Source organism: Planococcus citri, chromosome 1 (assembly GCF_950023065.1).
Source record: "Planococcus citri chromosome 1, ihPlaCitr1.1, whole genome shotgun sequence".
NCBI classification, from domain to species: Eukaryota; Metazoa; Arthropoda; class Insecta; order Hemiptera; family Pseudococcidae; genus Planococcus; species Planococcus citri.
Window position 1 is genome coordinate 72,774,084 of NC_088677.1, and position 18,454 is coordinate 72,792,537.

The 18,454-nt window shown below is 35.3% G+C and overlaps 1 protein-coding gene across 1 annotated transcript; it reads left to right on the forward strand.

The window, feature by feature from the left end:
• The first annotated feature begins 535 nt into the window (after positions 1-535).
• On the forward strand, positions 536-6,186 carry LOC135831257 (transient receptor potential cation channel protein painless-like). The gene is made up of 2 exons (XM_065343615.1): positions 536-712; positions 3,649-6,186. The coding sequence occupies exon 2, from the start codon at positions 3,673-3,675 to the stop codon at positions 5,923-5,925; it is 2,253 nt and encodes a 750-aa protein (XP_065199687.1). The 5' UTR covers positions 536-712; positions 3,649-3,672; the 3' UTR covers positions 5,926-6,186.
• Positions 6,187-18,454: the final 12,268 nt, after the last annotated feature.

An 18,454-nucleotide genomic window follows, 5' to 3' on the forward strand; every position in this document is an offset into this window, starting at 1 on the left:
GATTATTTAGAAGAATTCTTAATGACGTAGAAATTGGAAATTTTTGGATGAATTAGATTTTTTCATTTTTTGTGACTTTCGTTAAAATCGTGATCTTTTATTTTTTGCTAGATACTTCGATAAACTTGCATAAAATGGGACAAAATAAAAACAAAAATTCTATGGAACAACAATATGTTTCAACTCCTTCAGAACACCACACCTGCAACTTATTCTATTTCTCTGATTTTGTCGTTACAGTATATGCCAGTATTCAGTAACCTAACCATCGAACCGATACTCGACGTGCGAATTTTTTTCTTTCTTAAAACTGATTAGTGTTTTGGTGCATCACATCTCTTACTACAATGTTGAATAAGAAGACGGAAATTGCGTACTTAACAAACCAATTACAAACATGATACTAAACGTTGAATTCATGTTTTTATATGAATTAAATGGCAGAATTACGTGCTTATAAGAAAATTAGATTTTTCCACGGAAACTGATTAGATAAATACGAGTACTTACATGGAATTGTTCTTATTAACTCGAGGAAATTTCGATTCATCCATCGGTTCAATCAAACCATTTGCGAGCATTATTTCTAATGGTCGATTACTTACAAATTAGCATCAAGCAATTTACTCGTGAAAGTTTCGATGTGATACTCGTATTGAGATCAGTGCATTAAATTTTGAGAACTTGTGAATAGAATACATTTAATTTCAAGGTACGTATTTTCGTTTGAGGATTAAAATCGAATTTTTATTCTTTATTTCCATAAATACCAATGCATACGAATAATGTCAATTTTGTCGAGAGCCAATGTGAACCCGGGGCAAAAAAATTACACCTCTTGCACGTCTTTCACATTCCCTCCCTCTTCTGAAGCAAACATTTCCTTTTTAAATTGACCGAAAATGAATTGTTTACGAAACAGAATTTTTCAAACGTTTTCTTCTCCCACCTCAAAAATAAATAAATACCAATAATTTCATTTTCAAAAAAAAAAATTTATGTACCCTACCTATCAGAGAATTTTCTCCTGAAAAAGTTTTTTCGAAAAGAAGTTTTCGCAAACGGCAAATAAAAAGTTTTCTGTGATATTTTTATTTTTGAAATATTGAGGTAAAAAACAAATTTTGTTTCGCGATAAGCAATTTTTTTTCGAGAAAATTTTTCTCACGAGACTTTTTTGTAAAATAACAGTTTACATAGAAGTTTCCATTTTCCATTCAAAACTGAAGTTTTCTGGTTTTCATCAAAAAGTTAAGATTGTGTGTGCCTATTTTTGATTCAAAAATGAAGTTTTCATTTATTTCTTCGAACACGAAGTCCGCCATTCTTTTATCAAAACGAAGTTATTAGCATATGGGTCATTCCATGTTAATTCGACCAACGTTTTTGAGTGATGTTTTTCGATTTCGCTCAATTTTTTTTTACAATATCTACCCACCCAGGAATTGAGAAACCCGCAATCAGTTTGGTCCCAGCCCCTTGGGGGGGGGGGCGTAGGGGCTTTCATTATTTTCACATTGTCTCGAGGTACTCAACTTCAGCAGCGCATTCCTCCAAAACTATGATACTTTAATCAAAACTGATTTCACAGTTCGAAGGGGTATTGAATTTTAAACTTTTTAAGTATTTTGAAATTTTCAAAATTGGAAAGTTGAGCTTTCAAATTGAAAGATTAAATTTCAAAATGGCGCTGTAAGTGGGAGCTACCATTTAAAATTCTGAAAAAATTTCCATAGATGTACCTTTTTATGCTTTTTTGAAATATTTAAGTTTCGAGATGGGATCTATTAATGGAAGGGGAAGCACCCTCACCCCCAGTTTAGGGAAAAACTTTTGAAAAAAAATCTGCGGCATGTGATATATCGAATTGTATGTTTTTGGTAACGCTGAACACGAATATGACGTTAGAATTTTGATTGGATCCCATCCACGTCCCCCAGCATCTCCCCAAATGGAGTAAAAGTTCAAAATAGGGGTTTTTCGTGCGACACATCCAGTAGTATGTTTTTGGTGATGCTGAATACGAATATGATGTCAGATTTTTGATTGGACTCATCCACGGCCCCCAGCACCTCCCCCAATTGGGGTCACCTAAAAAAAAATTGTTTCAATCGTGTGACACAAGAAATAATATGTTTTCGACATCGCTGAACACGAATACAGCAGTAATTTTTCAAATTGACCTCACCCATGGCTTCCAGAACCTCCCCCAATTGGTTAAAGTCCAAAAAATCTGTTGGAGGCCGTAGATGAGGTCCAACCAAAAATCTGACATCATATTTGTGTTCAGCGTCACCAAAAACATACTATTTGACGCGTTTGCACGAAAAAAACCCTATATTGAACTTTTACTCCATTTGGGGAGGTGATGGGGGACGTGGATGGGGTCCAATCAAAAATCTAACGTCATATTCGTGTTCAGCGTTACCAAAAACATACAATTCGATATATCACATGCCCCAGATTTTTTTTCGAAAGTCTTTCCCTAAATTGGGGGTGAGGGTGCTTCCCCTTCCATTAAGAGATCCCATCTCGAAACTTGAATATTTCAAAAAAGCATCAAAAGGTACATCTATGGAAATTTTTTCAGAATTTCAAATGGTAGCTCCCACTTACAGCGCCATTTTGAAATTAAATCTTTCAACTTGAAAGCTCAACTTTCAAATTTTGAAAATTTCAAAATACTTGAAAATTTCAAAATTTAATACCCTTTCGAACTGTGAAATCAGTTTTGATTAAAGTATCATAGTTTTGGAGGAATGCGCTGCTGAAGTTGAGTACCTCGAGACAATGTGAAAATAATGAAAGCCTCCAACCCCTCCCCCCTGAAGGGGCTGGGACCAAACTGATTGCGGGTTTCTCACTTCCTGAGTGGATAGATATTGTAAAAAAAAATTGAGCGAAATTGAAAGATATGACTTTCAAAATCGCCTTTTTTGGTTGAATTGACATGGAATGACCCATATTCTATATTTTAAAAAAAGTTTACATAGGTAACTTTATTAAAAATAAAAAATTTTCATTTTCTGTTCAAAAGTATAAAAGGTTGGGGGAATGAAATTTGACGAAAAAAGAAACCGTTTGAGCAATTTTGTAAGAAACAGGACCAGTGGTCATAGGACTTTTTTTTTACAAACATTGTAACAGAAAGCGATCTTTTTAGGTACCTACCTAGGTAATGGAAAAATCAAAGCGCAATTTTGGTAAAAATTACAATCATTTGATCATTTTCTCGAAAAACTAATTCCTGAGAATTGGCGGGAAAAAGAACTTTTCGTCCAATCATCAAAAATTGACACTCTCGAGAGTGTCTATTTGAAAACAATTTTTGGCAGATATAACAAGATTTTCGGTGCAATCTTGACAAGAACAGAACTGTTCGACACTTTAGGGCAAAAATAGGCATTCTTTGACAATCTTTCAAAAAATTTACACTTTTGACAATTTCGACAAAATTGAACACTCATTGGCAACTGTGCCAACACTGGACACTTCTTGACCAACTTATGTATGTTTTTTCCCCCAAAAAATTAACGCTTTTTGGACACCAACACCCGCTCCCACAAATCAAACAGACGACTTTTCCAAAAATTTAATTCATTCGCGTCACACTGGTCCGTTTATCACAATTTTACATTTTTTTTTCAGATTATCCCTCTTGCATATCGTAAAATGGATCGAGTAATCATGAAAGCGATGGATTCAACAGTCGACGACGAAGCAGAAATAATGTGTGAGATCGAAAAACACATTAATCACATTGTAGAGAAGATGGAAGATGAGGAAATATCTCTAGACGATTATGACGCCCTCGACAGCCCTCAATTAATAAGACTGATAAAACATCTGAGACATGAAGAAGAAACAACAATTGGCATATGCAGCGGGCCTGGAAAGGTTTTCAAACACGACTGGATTCGTGAAATCATCACAAACTTCTGCCCCCAAACAGCGAATCAACTGCAGAAAGAATCGGATGAATCTACCACGTCCATAATGAGAGCTGCCAGACATGGTAATTTCCTACATTTGCAGACATTATTAAAGAGTGAGAGGAAAGAACAATTGAATGCTGCTCCAGGGAAAACCATATTAATTGCTTTACTCGATGGTATAATTGCCTATAAATATAAACATAATCCAGGCAGAGTACTTTTGGAAAATTTAATAGCAGACAAGGGAGTACTTGAATCCATAAGAGATTCGTTTTTTCCACCAAAAGAAACATCCGAGTTTCCAGGACAAACACCAGATCATTATCAATGCCTAGAATATATTCTGAAAAATGTTCCAATCAACCAACTGGATATAAATTTCGAAGACGTTAATGGAAATACAGCTTTGCATTACGCAGTTGCTTGGCAAGAGGCAAAAGCTATAGGGCTACTTTTGCAAAATGGGGCTTACATGTGCACAGAGAATAAAAACGGTATGATTCCTTTGAAATCAATCAACCCAGAAATCCTGCAACAGTACCTAGATAGCTGCATCTCATCCAATAATTACCCTCCAGAGCACGCAGATTATCAGATTACCATAGATTTCAAACTGTTTATGCCACAACAACAACAGCTTGGGGGAGAAAAACAGGAAAACATTTGCGAATCCAAACCTGTGCTGATATTGCACGAAGATTCCACATTCAATAAACTGCTCAGTCATCCAGTTATAACGAGTTATCTGTGCTTGAAATGGCACAAAGTTAGAATATTCTTCTACTTGAACTTGATGTGGTACTTCATTTACTGGTTTCTACTTAATTCCCATCTGTTTTGCATTTCTTATCAGGCATCTCGTAAAAACAACACAGATGACTCCGATGGAACCACGAGCTTATCGCTTGATAATATTTGTGAATTACCGGTTTCTCACAGCTGGCAAATCTTGATCATTATTTCTTGCTCAACACTTATCTACAGGGAATTGAATCAGATCTGGAATCTACCAATGACGTATTTCAAATTTAAAGAAAACTGGATGGAACTATGTTTGTTCGCATCAACTTTCTATTTCCTGTTTGTTGTGCACAACAGTCCAATATTGGCTTCTGCGATGGTATTGGTTTCGTGGTTAGAACTGGTGTTATTGATAGGTCGACATCCTCTACTTTCCACTCATATTGAAATGTTCAAAACAGTATCGGTGAACTTCTTCAAATATCTGTTTCTGTATTCTATCATGGTGATTGCCTTCGCTTTCAGCTTCTATATCTTATTTAGTGATGCAGAAGAGCCCAGCAAATTCCAATTAATCACCTCGTCCATCTTCAAGACATTTTTCATGAGCAAAAGTGGATTCGACACTTCGACTATTCCATTAAGTGAATTTACTATTTGGGCTCAAGTATGCTCAATCATATTCACCTTTACCATATCTATCGTACTTCTGAATTTGTTGAACGGGTTGGCTTTTGGCGATACTCTGAAAACCCGAGACGCATCTGAACTTATAGGGATATCATCCCGAATTAATTTCATAGCCCAAGTTGAAAGTATGACAGTGCTACACATTTTAAATTTCATTGATAAACTTTGTCAATGGTTTTGTTGCTGTTCCTTTGGGAAAAAAAGTCGGAAAGGTTCTGAACGAGTCAGTATTGAGGACCCTTCCTCCACCACGTCGACTTCTGGTAAACAAAACTCGGCTTCGTTTTTCACTAAAACTATCTATAACCGTATTTGCCTGAGTTATACTTTGAAGGATGGTAAAATCAAAATTTTTCCAAATCGTAAACTTCTGAGTCAAATAAGATGTGATCGCAAGATAATGGAGAAGGCTGTTGATATTTTGAAAAGTAAACAAAGCAGCAAGACCCAAGAGATGGCTGAAGTCTGTAAGCAAATACTTCAAGAAATTAAAACAGAAATCAGCGCTAGCCTTTATTACCCTCCTCGTGAGGGCTGTGCAGCTAAAGGGTCAAATTAATTTCCTAAGATACCTACCTCAAATGGTTGAATTCTCTGTGTAGATAAATTATATCTACTTATGTAAAAACATAATTTTAAGGCTGTAGTTCAGTTATGTTAATCTCTTCTGTGAATTCAACTACTGTTAACTCTTTTGCAGTTAGATGCCCAGAATGCAAATTTTATAAAATTAGAATTATCATACTACAGATTTTATCAATTTTTTGCATTAAAAATCATTAATCATCGACCTCACTAAAATATACCCATTTCTTCTTTCTTTCATTTTTTTTTTTTTCAAAATAAGTTACAGAATACCTAATTGAGAAAAAACAGATTGAGAAATGAAAAGAATTCCACTCTCTCCTATGAAAAAAACAAACATAAATCACACTTGGCAACAATTATGAACTTTTTTCTACCTTTGGGTTGGAATTGCATTTAATCGATACCTACGTCAAAACAAAAAACAGAGTGAGTTTTTTGAGGCATGTATTTACTTATAAGGGGGATATAAGAGACGCTCATATTTTGGAGGAAAATTGGAATATCGTCAAGTTAAAACAGGGCCAACTTGAAACTATAAATATGTAGTACAAATTTGTAACTTTGGCCAGTTTGTGGGTCCGTTGAGGCGCAAATCAGTGCTTTCACCTTTTCAAGCAGGCACCAAAAATCAGCCGGTATAGTTGAAATACCATATTTCCCCATCACGTTCACGCTCAAAAATTCTAAAAAAATCATCTCAAATACCTTCAACCTGTTGTTCAACTTGTCAAAAAATTGGTATTACATTTTTTCATGTTCTTGATTTAAAAAATTACAGAAATTACGAGAAAAGGCAGTTTTGTCTCTAAAAGTAGATACGTTTCAGTGCATAACATCACTCAACATGTTATAGAAGACGAAAATTACGTACAATTTCTCGAAAATTTCGAAGTTCAAGCGCATTTGCCCAATTTTTCTTTTTAATGTTTGAAACATGAAACATTTTTTTGACCTTCAATTTTTAGTCCAAGAGCTATACCACTGCGATTGGGCCGAAATAACTGAAAGCTGGAGATGGTCTCAAAAGTTAGTATGCATACCCCTATTTTGAAAGCACTTGGTCTGCCGATCCGCAGCTGCTGCTTTAAAGCTCAGTGAAAGCTCGAAAGTTCAAAATTTTTCTGAATTTTCAGCTGAGGAATCTGATGGCTAAAATTGGTTCCTAATCATAGCATTTTTCGCGCTGAATCCTAATATATCGGTCTGCCGATCCGTAAGTGCCGCCAAAGCCCCGCCAGACGGGGTCAAAAGGGGAGCAACTTTGACAAATTTCATGTTTTTGGACTAAATTCTCATAAAAAGCTACAAAATCGGGTTAAGAATTATTTTCAAGCAGTTTAATGGAATGCTCTATGGCTAAGATGATTTTTAGGCACAGAAATTTTACAAAATTTTCATTTTTTGGGGGGTGGGGCGTGAGGGGAGTAATAATGATTCAGCAAATATGGCCTTGTGATACATCAAAATAAATGTTTTTTGGGTCGTAGAATTCAATTATGGTAATATTTTTCACATATTCATTAATACTCCCCTCACGCCCCACCAACCCCAAAAATTGAAAATTTCGAAAAATTTCTGTGCCTAATGTTGGCTGCATTAATTGCAAATTGTTTACAAATGATTCAGTGCTCTGAAATTGAAAAAAAAAACAAATCACCGAGCTTTTTGCACTTAGAGTCGAAGATTTAAAAAAATGTTTTTTTATTAGATAGACTTTGATTAAAGATAACGAAATGCGTTAATAGTCTACAATCCACGGTAGTACGTTAGAAATCGAATTTTACTGAAATTCTTTTCTTACCAAAAAAGTTATCCGGCAAAACGAAGAAGGGAACCATGAAAAATTTGTCAAACTACACTTTAAGGCGGGGAGGGGGCACAGACGGGTCGAAATTCCAAAGTAATGATATATTCGGATTTTACGCGAAATTTTAATACATTTTGATAGGTCGCACGGGTACTTTGAGGGAAAAATTGTCAAACTTAATTTTGGAGTCAGGGTATAACCTCTCAGGTATTTTTCAGCCGTTTTTTTTCAGTTCGGTTGGTACCAATAATTAGCTGGTGTAGTTGAAGTACGATATTTCTCCGTAGTGGATTGACCTATAACCGACGCCCTGATCAAAAGAAAAGGCAATTTTTTTTAATGGAAACGATGAATCGGTACTTACTGACGTGAATGATTGCAGGAAAATTGATCCATACGTCAGTTCTCTATATGTTTCTTCTAAGAGTAAATAGAGGTACCTGCCTATATACTGATTAGCATCGAACAATACACTCGTGAAAGTTTCATTGTTATATCCAGTACATATGCAGATATCGGTTTTGTTCGACGTTCTAATTCAATCAGTGCATTAAATTTTGCAAGCTTCCAATAGTGTAAATCTAATTTCAAAGTACGTACTAATATTTTGTCTGAAAATTAAAATTGAATTTGTATTCTTTATTTACACAAATAATAATGCAGAAGAGACGGTGCTTCCGAGAGCTAATGTTTGATGATATCGATGATTGATGGAATGATGATGAAGTGAGTCCCAACACTTTTCAATTATGGTAATGTACATTTGCTGAATTCAAAGATTTTTTTGACTGAAAAATTTAAGCGAATCTTTAAATCATATCTTAAATACGGAAATTTCGACCCTAGGAGACTCTTGGGGGGGGGGGAAGCTGTCATGTGCCTCAATTTTTTTTCAATTATCACAATTATTTTCCTGATTCGAGGATTTCTTGGCTGTAGGTATTTAAAGAAATACCTTCTCGGATTGTACATATTACGTATTTGAGATACGAAACACTCAAGAAGGACTATTGCGTGGGAGACGAAGAGGCGTTAAATGCTGCAAAATGTCGAAAATGGTAATTTTTGTGATTTTAGTACGTTCACGTTATTGCGGCTATAAAAACATACAAAAAATTACATATTCAACCAAATTTTAGAAATTTTGGGGCATTGAGCCCTCCTTCAGTCTCGACTAGGTATTTCATATCTCAAATACAATTCGAGTATTTATTTGAATTCAATCAAAATATTCTCGAATCAGGAAAATTGTGATAATTGAAAAAAAATTTGGGCAAATGACATGACACCCCCCTCGCCCAGGAGTCTCTTAGGGTCGAAATTTTTCTGTAATGTTCACCCCAGATGGGTTTTTCAGTTTTATGATAAAAATTCAACATGACCAAAATTTACTCATGATCGAATTTTTTCCGGTTTTAACCTCAATTTTGGTGGCCTTGTTCCCCCTTTGTCCTAAACTCTTAGGGGTCCAAAATGCATCGTAAGTAAGCAAGTACACATACCTACTATACGTATTTTGAGATTTTTCAAGAGAAAACTTTTTTTTCGAATTGAGTACTTACTTACCTATATTTAAGTAATGCTGAAAAGAAAATTCATCGTGTTTTTCTATGCTAATTTCCTTCGAAAAGCGAGGGCCGTTGAACGCGAATCAAAATAAAAATTTTGAGCTGAAATTGTCAGGATTTCATTTTTTGGAGATTACGAATCAATCTAGCTACTTACTGGGAGCGATGAAATTCGAAAAAAATTAATTGTGTACATAAATAAAAACCACTTTAGAAGAGGAAGGTATTTTACCTCCGCTCTTTCGCTCTGCAAGTACATACGTCTCGGGTGTTTAGTATCTCAGATATAATTAAAAGATTCGACTATATTTTTCAGTCAAAAAAATTTTTGAATTCAGCAAATATTCATTACCTAAGTATTTGAAAAGTTTTGGGACTCAACTATGTACTTACCACCCCCCTCCTCCCACGATGTTCACCTCACACAAATGTTGGAGTTTTATGGTCAGAATTGAAGCATAAATCATTTTTTTCATTTTGCCTTCAGCTTTGGAGACTTGCAGCTCGCTTTTCCTATCCCCCCCCCCACACACACTTCAGAAAGATATTTTTGGGCACAAAATGCATGGTAACGCAGCGGATACATGTATGTTGTAGCTAGGCTTTTAAAATGAAAACAATCTTGTGAGAACTATACCTAATGCTGAAAGAGAGAGAAAAAACTGATTTTTACCATGCTCATTTTCTGAGTTGATTTCCATAAGAAAAAGGATGGTACCTACGGGTTAAATCCATTTTTTGAGTTGAAATTTTAACGATCTCATTAATTAGCTGTTGAAAGCAATTAAATTCGAAAAAAAATAAAAAAAAAACGACAAGTTAGTACCTACATATAAAAGAGGCAACCTAACCCTGATGAATGGTGAAAACTGAAAAGCCCTGTTACAGAGAGGGAAGGGGTTAGAGGATTACAAGTGACAGCACAAACCAGCAGAGAGACCCATTTTTCTCTTTTCAAACTTTCGTCTAACTCTTTTTTTAAAATTCATTTCCACGCCCCCCCCAAATAACCCCTCGATACCACAGGAAGGGTTGCAGAACAAACCAACGTAAACGTAGCACAAACGATTGACACTACTTTGAACCCTCCAGGTGAAAGTGGGGAGGGGGGACATTTCTACAGCTTCCCCAAGTGTTCTCAAGTACATATAAAACTTTCCTCAAATATGTATATCTCTAAATCTAAATCAGTCATTTTTGTAACTACTTTACTCAGCAATTCCAAAAATTTGAATAATGTTTCAGTCAATCCTGGAAATTGGACTATTTCAATTTGTACTTCTTAAGATTACTGGTTCAACAACGATTCATTAGAAGAAGATGACTGAGAAAAATCGTAGGAATGCTGCGTGACTCACATTTTCAACCAGCTGTGTTTGTCAGAACCTCGAGTAGGTACTATCGGTAATTATTTTTAGAAAAAGGCTGTATGTATCTAATGTTTGAGTAATACTAGTGTTGTGAAGTGTTTAATCGGCATTCGCTTTGGTTTTTATATTATTAATCGTTTGAAATTATTCGAGTATACGCTCACGTTGATAAGGTCAATCAGTTAGCAGTTACTTTTTTACTACCTACCTAGTGGTTTATTAAATTAGCTGGAATAACGAATAAAAATTAGTTCGGTTGATCGCGATTTTTTCTCATCAAAATTTTCCTGAAAATAAGTATCAGTTTAAGTTAACGTTACTCGTATGCACTATGCGTGGAAAAATATACATAGTTCAATAATTTTTTAATTTTTTTCTATTATGTACAAAATCTTTGCATTTTTTGACATTTTTGCCTAAAACGGACACGTTTTGACAACTGTGCCAAAAATGGACACTCCTTGACTATTTCGCCAAAAATTGACGCTATTTGAAATTTTTATTTTTCCCTCAAAAATTCACACTTTTTAACAACGTTTCTAAAAATTAAAATTTTTTAACTCCGGTAAATTTGAGAGAAAAACACAAAACCTTGTAGTACCTGTGTACTTATAAGAAAGTTTGACAAAAGACATGAATTTTCATTGGTAATTACAAATTTGAAACAAAAAGGCGATGCCAATCAAGAATGCAAAATTTTTGGAGCTGCAATGAGTACCTACCAATCACTCAATAGAAGCTTGGCCCTTGTGGATGGTACTTTTTGAGGTTTTATGGGGTAACAAGTTTACCTACTATATTGCCAGCGCAACGAATTCACGTCTTCATATAGGTAAGTAGAAATACATCGGTACAACAATCAGCTAAAAGGGTCCAAAATTCAGTTGCTGTTATGACTGTTCATGAATTCGCAAAAATAAGTTGTAAAATGGTTTAGAGGTTTTTTAGAGTTGAGATTTCATCGCAATTAACCCCCGAAAATCCCATGTAAACGGTCAAATATGGCAAACCATGTAAAATGATTGCCATGATTTCGAATCAGCACCCTAAAATTAGTTCGAAAATGCCTTCGTTTCAAGTCAACCTTGAATGCATACAATGACCACAGTTTTACGAATTTTTTTCAGGTTCTCGTATATTGAAAAATGGACCCAGTGGACATGAAAACGATGGATTCAAGCGTCGAAGACGAGGAAGAAACAATGTTTGAAATCGAAAAACACATCAATCATATCGTAGAAAAAATGAAAAATGATGGCATATCTTTCGACGGTTGTGACACTCCCGAAAGCCCTCGATTAACGAAATTAATAGCTCGATTGCAACATCAAACAGATATAACGATTAGCATATGCAGCAGGCCTGAAATGGTTTTCAAACACGACTGGATTCGTGAAATCATCACAAACTTCTGTCCCCAAACAGCGAAACAACTGCAGAGAGAATCGGATGAATCTACCACGTCCACAATGAAAGCTGCCAGACATGGTAATTTCCTGGATCTGCAGACACTGCTAAAGAATGAACGGAAAGAACAATTAAATGCAGATATTGCAGCTCCACGGAAAACTATACTGCTTGCTTTACTCGATGGTATGATTGCTTATAAATATGAACAATATCCAGGCAGAGTACTTTTGGAAAATATAATAGCAGGAAAGGGAGTACGTGAATCCATAAGAGACTTGTTTTTTCCACCAGAAGAAACCTTCGAGTTTCCAGGACAAACACCAGATCATTATCAATGCCTAGAATATATTCTGAAAAAGGTTCCAATGAACCAACTAGATATAAATTTCGAAGACGTCAATGGGAACACAGCTTTGCATTACGCAGTCGCTTGGCAAGAGGCAAAAGCTATAGGGCTGCTTCTGCAAAATGGGGCTTACATGTGCAAAGCAAACAAAAATGGTATGATTCCTTTGAAATCAATCAAACCACAAATACTGCAACAATACCTGGATAGCTGTGTCTCATCAAATAATTTGCATCCTGAGCTTATAGATTATCAGATCACTATAGATTTCAAATTGTTTATGCCACCAAAAAAACAGCATGGGGGCGAAAAACAGGAAAACGTGCGAGAATCCGAACCTTTGCTGATCATTCTGAAAAATTCCAGATTTAATAAACTGCTCAGTCATCCAGTTATAACGAGTTATCTCTATTTAAAATGGCACAAAGTTAAAATATTCTTTTATTTAAACTTGATGTGGTACTTCCTATATTGGTTTTTACTCAATTCTCATCTTCTTTGCATTTCTCATCAGGCGTCGCTTAGAATGTACAACACAGATGACTTCCATGGAGCCATTAGCTCATCGCTTGATAATTTTTGTGAATTGCCTGCTTCTGGCTGGTGGCAAATCTCGATCATTATTTCTGTCTCAACACTCATCTTCAGGGAATTGAATCAGATCTGGAATCTACCAATGACGTATTTAAAATGCAAGGAAAACTGGATGGAATTATGTTTGTTCGCATCAACTTTCTATTTCTTGTGTGTTGAGCACAAAGGCCCAATATTGGCTTCTGCGATGGTATTGGTTTCGTGGTTAGAACTGGTGCTATTGATAGGTCGACATCCTCTACTTTCCACTCATATTGAAATGTTCAAAACAGTATCGGCGAATTTCTTCAAATATATATTTCTGTATTCCATCATGATTACAGCCTTCGCTTTCAGCTTCTATATTCTATTCAAAGATGCAAAAGCTGCCAAAGATCAGTCCATAGATTTCCGATCTATCACCTCCTCCATCTTCAAGACATTCCTCATGAGTATAAATGGATTTGACACTTCGACAATCCCATCCACTGTATGTACTATTTGGGCTCAAGTATACGCGTTGATATTCACGTTTGTCATATCTATCATCCTTCTGAATTTGTTGAACGGGTTGGCTTTTGGTGATACTCTGAAAATCCAAGACGCATCTGAACTTATAGGGATAACATCCCGAATTAATTTCATAGCACAAGTTGAAAGTATGACAGTGCTACCCTTTTTCAAATTCATTGATAAACTTTGTCATTGGTTTTGTCGCTGTTTTTCCTGCTGTGGTGAAGTAAGTTGGAAGTATTCCGAACGACTCAGTATTGAGGAACCTTACTCCATGTCGGTTTCTGGAAAACAAAATTCGGCTTCGTTTTTCACTAAAACTATCGATAAACGTATTTGCCTGAGGTATAGCTTACAGGATGGTAAACTCAAAATCTTCTCAAATCGTAGTGAAATTCTGGCACAGAGTGAATGTGATCCCAAAATAATCGAAGATGCTTTTAATATTTTGAATAGGTAACCAATAAACAAAGCAGTACCTAAGACTCAGATGAAAGAACTTCGAGAGGAAATACATAGGTAGGTACTTCGAGAAATCAAAACAAAAAATTGAGCTCCAGATTTTATTGCCCTCCTCACATCTGTGCAGCTAATAAATGGTCAAATTGAATTCTCAAGGTTCCTGCTTACCTCAAATGATGGAATTCTTAGGGAAGATGAATTATTATTTATGTAAGTTTAAAAACGTAATTTTAAGATTGTAGTCCAGTTTTTCATAATTTCTTCTGTGCTACTGTTGAATTTTTTGTTTCCGTAATGGTATTTTTTAAAATTAGAATTAGGTACTGTTGTACTATCTACAGATTTTACCATTTTTTGCATTAATAATCAATAAACATTGACCCCCTTTTATGATATTCATAATGCCCATTCCTTCTTTCTTTATATTATTTCTTTTGGCAAAATACGAGTACATAAATTACAGAATTGAAAAAAAAAAACAGTTTTAGAAACGAAAAGAATGCCGCTCTCTTTAATGAAAAAAACAAACATGAATAACACTGGGCATAAATTTTAAACTTTTTTTTGTGTCTTTGGTTGGAAATGCAATTACAGTAGACTCCCGATTATCCGCCATTCGATTATCCGCCCTTCGGCTTATCCGACCCAATTACGTCCGCCCTTCCCCCCGGGTTATCCGACCTACTGAGGGCGGATGCATACATATTTGCATATTTTGGCTGTTTTTAGCGCATATTTCAGCATATTTTGCTCTTTTTTCTTGTATCAATGCATATTTTTCTCATTTCTGCTCATTTTCTCAAATTTTTTCTAAAAAATCACGTTTTTTTCGTATTTTAGCTGGAAAATTTTTTCAAAAATTTCACCCAAACAAAACGAATTTCCATGAAAACATTATTTTGGATTATCCGCCATTTTCGTTATCCGCCAGACCTTCAGCCCCAATTAGGGCGGATAATCGGGAGTCTACTGTAATGGATAGTTTAGACACTAAAACAAAAAACAGAGTGAGTTTTTTAAATTTGAGTTGTTTTTGTAGTTTGAAGAGGCGTCAAAGCGGCGAAAATAGCCGTTTTCGCTCAATTTCAAAAATTCATAGTGACATCTGTATTGTTTTGCAAAAAAAAATCATTGTCATTTTCTCATCCAACTATTTTGCCCGATTTTCGAGGTTTCAAGCGCATATGCCTAATTTTTTTTCTTAATATTTAAAATATGAAAAATTCAATTTTACTATCAATTTTATTCATGTTGGCTGGTGGCTGCATTGATTGCACTGTTAGAGTAGGAAGTATATGCCTTAAAGCCACTACCAATATATTCGTCAAGATAAGTATACTCGTATGTCAACCCTTTACCAATCTGGTAACAATAGGCGTGGTCAAGGTATTAGCTACCTAAACTCGTCGCAGTTCTACAACGACAAGAGTCGCGAATTGACAAGTTAATATTCCCTTAAAATACAGGAGAGCTCAGGCCCTCGGTTAAAGGTTTTTTATAGTAGTTTATTTCATTATTTCAATTAAGTTATTATTTGTGTTAAGTCTTTTCCACTTGTAATACTCGTGATTGCAATTGTATTTTATTTGTGTAATACAAGTTCGAGTAATAATTGCGTATTTATTCCTTGCACTTATTCATGATAAATAATCGTGGTAAAATCCCTATTCGCGCACCTAGCCGGGGTAAGTATTGTTAATCTAGCATGTGGCTGATAGCATTACGTGATTAGGGAACACATTAAGTACATAACTCTCTGTGTCAATCCCAATTGTTGTGTACTTAGTGTGGCTAGCTAGCATCACACCATACAGAGAATACTCAATCGTTATCTTACGACCAAAGTTCTCTGTATCGACCTTATTTACCAACACTATGTTTACGAATAATTCAGAGCTCTGAAATTGAAAAAAACAAAAAACAAAAAACAAAAAAGAATAAATAAATCGCCGAAGTTTTGCACTTTGAGTCGAAGATTTACAAAAATGTTTTTTTTTATGAGATAGACTTTGATTAAAGATGACGAAATGCGCAAACATTAGTTTGTGAAGTGTATTTACAAGGAAAATAGTTACCTGGATGCGCTCAAATTTTTCTAGGAAAATTGTGATATCGTAATCTTCAAGCAGATTCAATTTGAAAATATAAATTGTACAAGTTTGTAATTTTAACTAGTTTGTGAGTCCGTGGGGGGCACTATTCGAAGAGGGGAGGCTGAACATCAATGCTGTCAGCTTTTCAAGCACCAAAAATTAGCTGGTATAGTTGAAATACGATATTTCTCCATTCATGCTCAAAAATTCTGAAAAAAATTACTTTCTCAAAAAAAAGCTAAATTTTAATATGCATTATTTTGAAAAACCAAAATCATTTTGTTGAAAAATTTCAAGTAGTGATCATTTGTATAGGTGCCTCAGATGCCTTTTCTAGTGTTGGCCTCAATTCAATCCCCTCACACACGGTTGGCAAATTGGGTAGTCATTATTTTTCAATCTGATCGGTGATAGGTATGACTACAGAAAGCTCAATAGCCACGCATTTTTACACTTTTTACAGTTACTGAACAAATCTGACGATTAACCAGAACTAATGTTACTGCAGTCATGACTGGGGATATGACAACTGTTATTATTGGCGAATTGGTCCAATTTTGGGTTCCAAATAGTGCATATTTGAGGCAACACCGAAAACCGATATCCACTGCTCATAAAAAGTGGACTTTGAATATTTATTTACCATTTTATAAAAATTCACGAAAAAGTAGTCAGAAAAAGCAAAACTGAGTGGTGATATGACTGGTCTTACTTTTAGTAGTGTTCTAAAGAGGAAGTAGCCATATTGTATTTTATTGCTTTGTGATTTGTTGGTCATTTCTGACGACCAAACGGAACTAATGTAACTGGGGTTATAAGTGGGAAAATGACAGTCATATTTTTCAAATTTTTGCCAATCGGCTAAAACGGCGATAATAAGAATTCGACCCAAAATTTAAAATTTTCTCCCTGTTTTGTTTTTAGCTAAGTCCACGGGAAAAATGAGCACTGCATAAGTCGAAGGACAATCTCAACGTTTTTTCTTTTCTAGCCTTACTTACCTACTGACATTATTAGATTTCCAACGCATAATAAATGTGTACTTATACCATTTAGAATAACTTCCCGTTCCTAGTTATTGTTTTTGGGGGTTCATTCGCTTAAATAGCTACACAAGTTTTACGCAGGGTTGGAAACCGTTTGGAACAACAACTGTTTGGAGTCGCCAAAACCGCTTTTTTTGGTCAGCCGAAATGGGAACCAGAACCATCAGAACCGTTTCAAAATTTGAAAAAGAAAATTCTCAAACAAACAACCATATAAACTGATTTTCAAAAAAATTAGAACCGTTTAGAACCAATTGAACTTTTGAAGAAAAGAACAGCCATTACAAGAACCAGAACCAGATTCCAAATAAGAAGAACCATCAGAACTCTTTTCACGAATCAGTTTTTTTTTGTTCCCTCCCTTAAATGAACGGTTAATGGAAACTTTCACTGCCCCCGTTTTCCCCGATACTTATTCCCTTCTTGAAATGAAAGGTTTCCATTAACCTTTCATTTCAAGAAGGGAATCAGTATTGGAGAAAACGGGGACAGTAAAGGTTTCCATCAACCTATCATTTCAGGAAGGGAATCAAAGCATTAATTGAATCGATGAGAACAGAAAAAGGCTAAGTCCATTTTCGCACTTTTTAGGAATAACAAAAAACTGATTTATTTGAAAATCAAAAATTTTTGGTAAACATGCTCAAGGTCATTGAAAGAGGACCCCAAGACACAATTTTTAGCACTGTTCAGAAAAAAAAAATATTCACGTGTGCCGGCGCTGTTGCTGCCTAAACAAATGGGACTTGGACCCTTTCTGCACTCAATCGCCAAAATTTCTCTTGAAATTGCTCGGGCACGAATGGGGCTCCATTTTACATCTAAGTACATCACTTAGACCTGCTATCTCGTTCAAATTGACCAAAAACCCCTTGAGGTATACGATTTTTTGCCGAAGTTGTTAATTTTTTCGTCTTTTTTCAGTACAGAGATGAACTTGAATTTCAAAAAATGGTCTCAAAAACGTTAGTTATTTTTCAAGGAATTCAAAAAATTTTTACAAAAAAGTCATAAATGCGGATCCGCCCTTTTTCTACACCCAAATACCACTTTCCCGGCAGTTTTGCGGAAATCTGACATCACCAGTCGATCCACCGTACTTTGAAACCCTCATATCCGTGAAAAAAAATTTCCGAAAATGTGACTTGGTCCCTTTCTGTTCTCACCGATTCAATTCATGTGTAGGCATTAACTGAATCATACTAGATAGGTAATGGAGATTTTAACACGGAAACAGTTTAGATAAATAGATACTTAGTACATGGAATTGTTCTCATTGCTGGCTCTAGGAAACTTTGAATCATTCATCGGT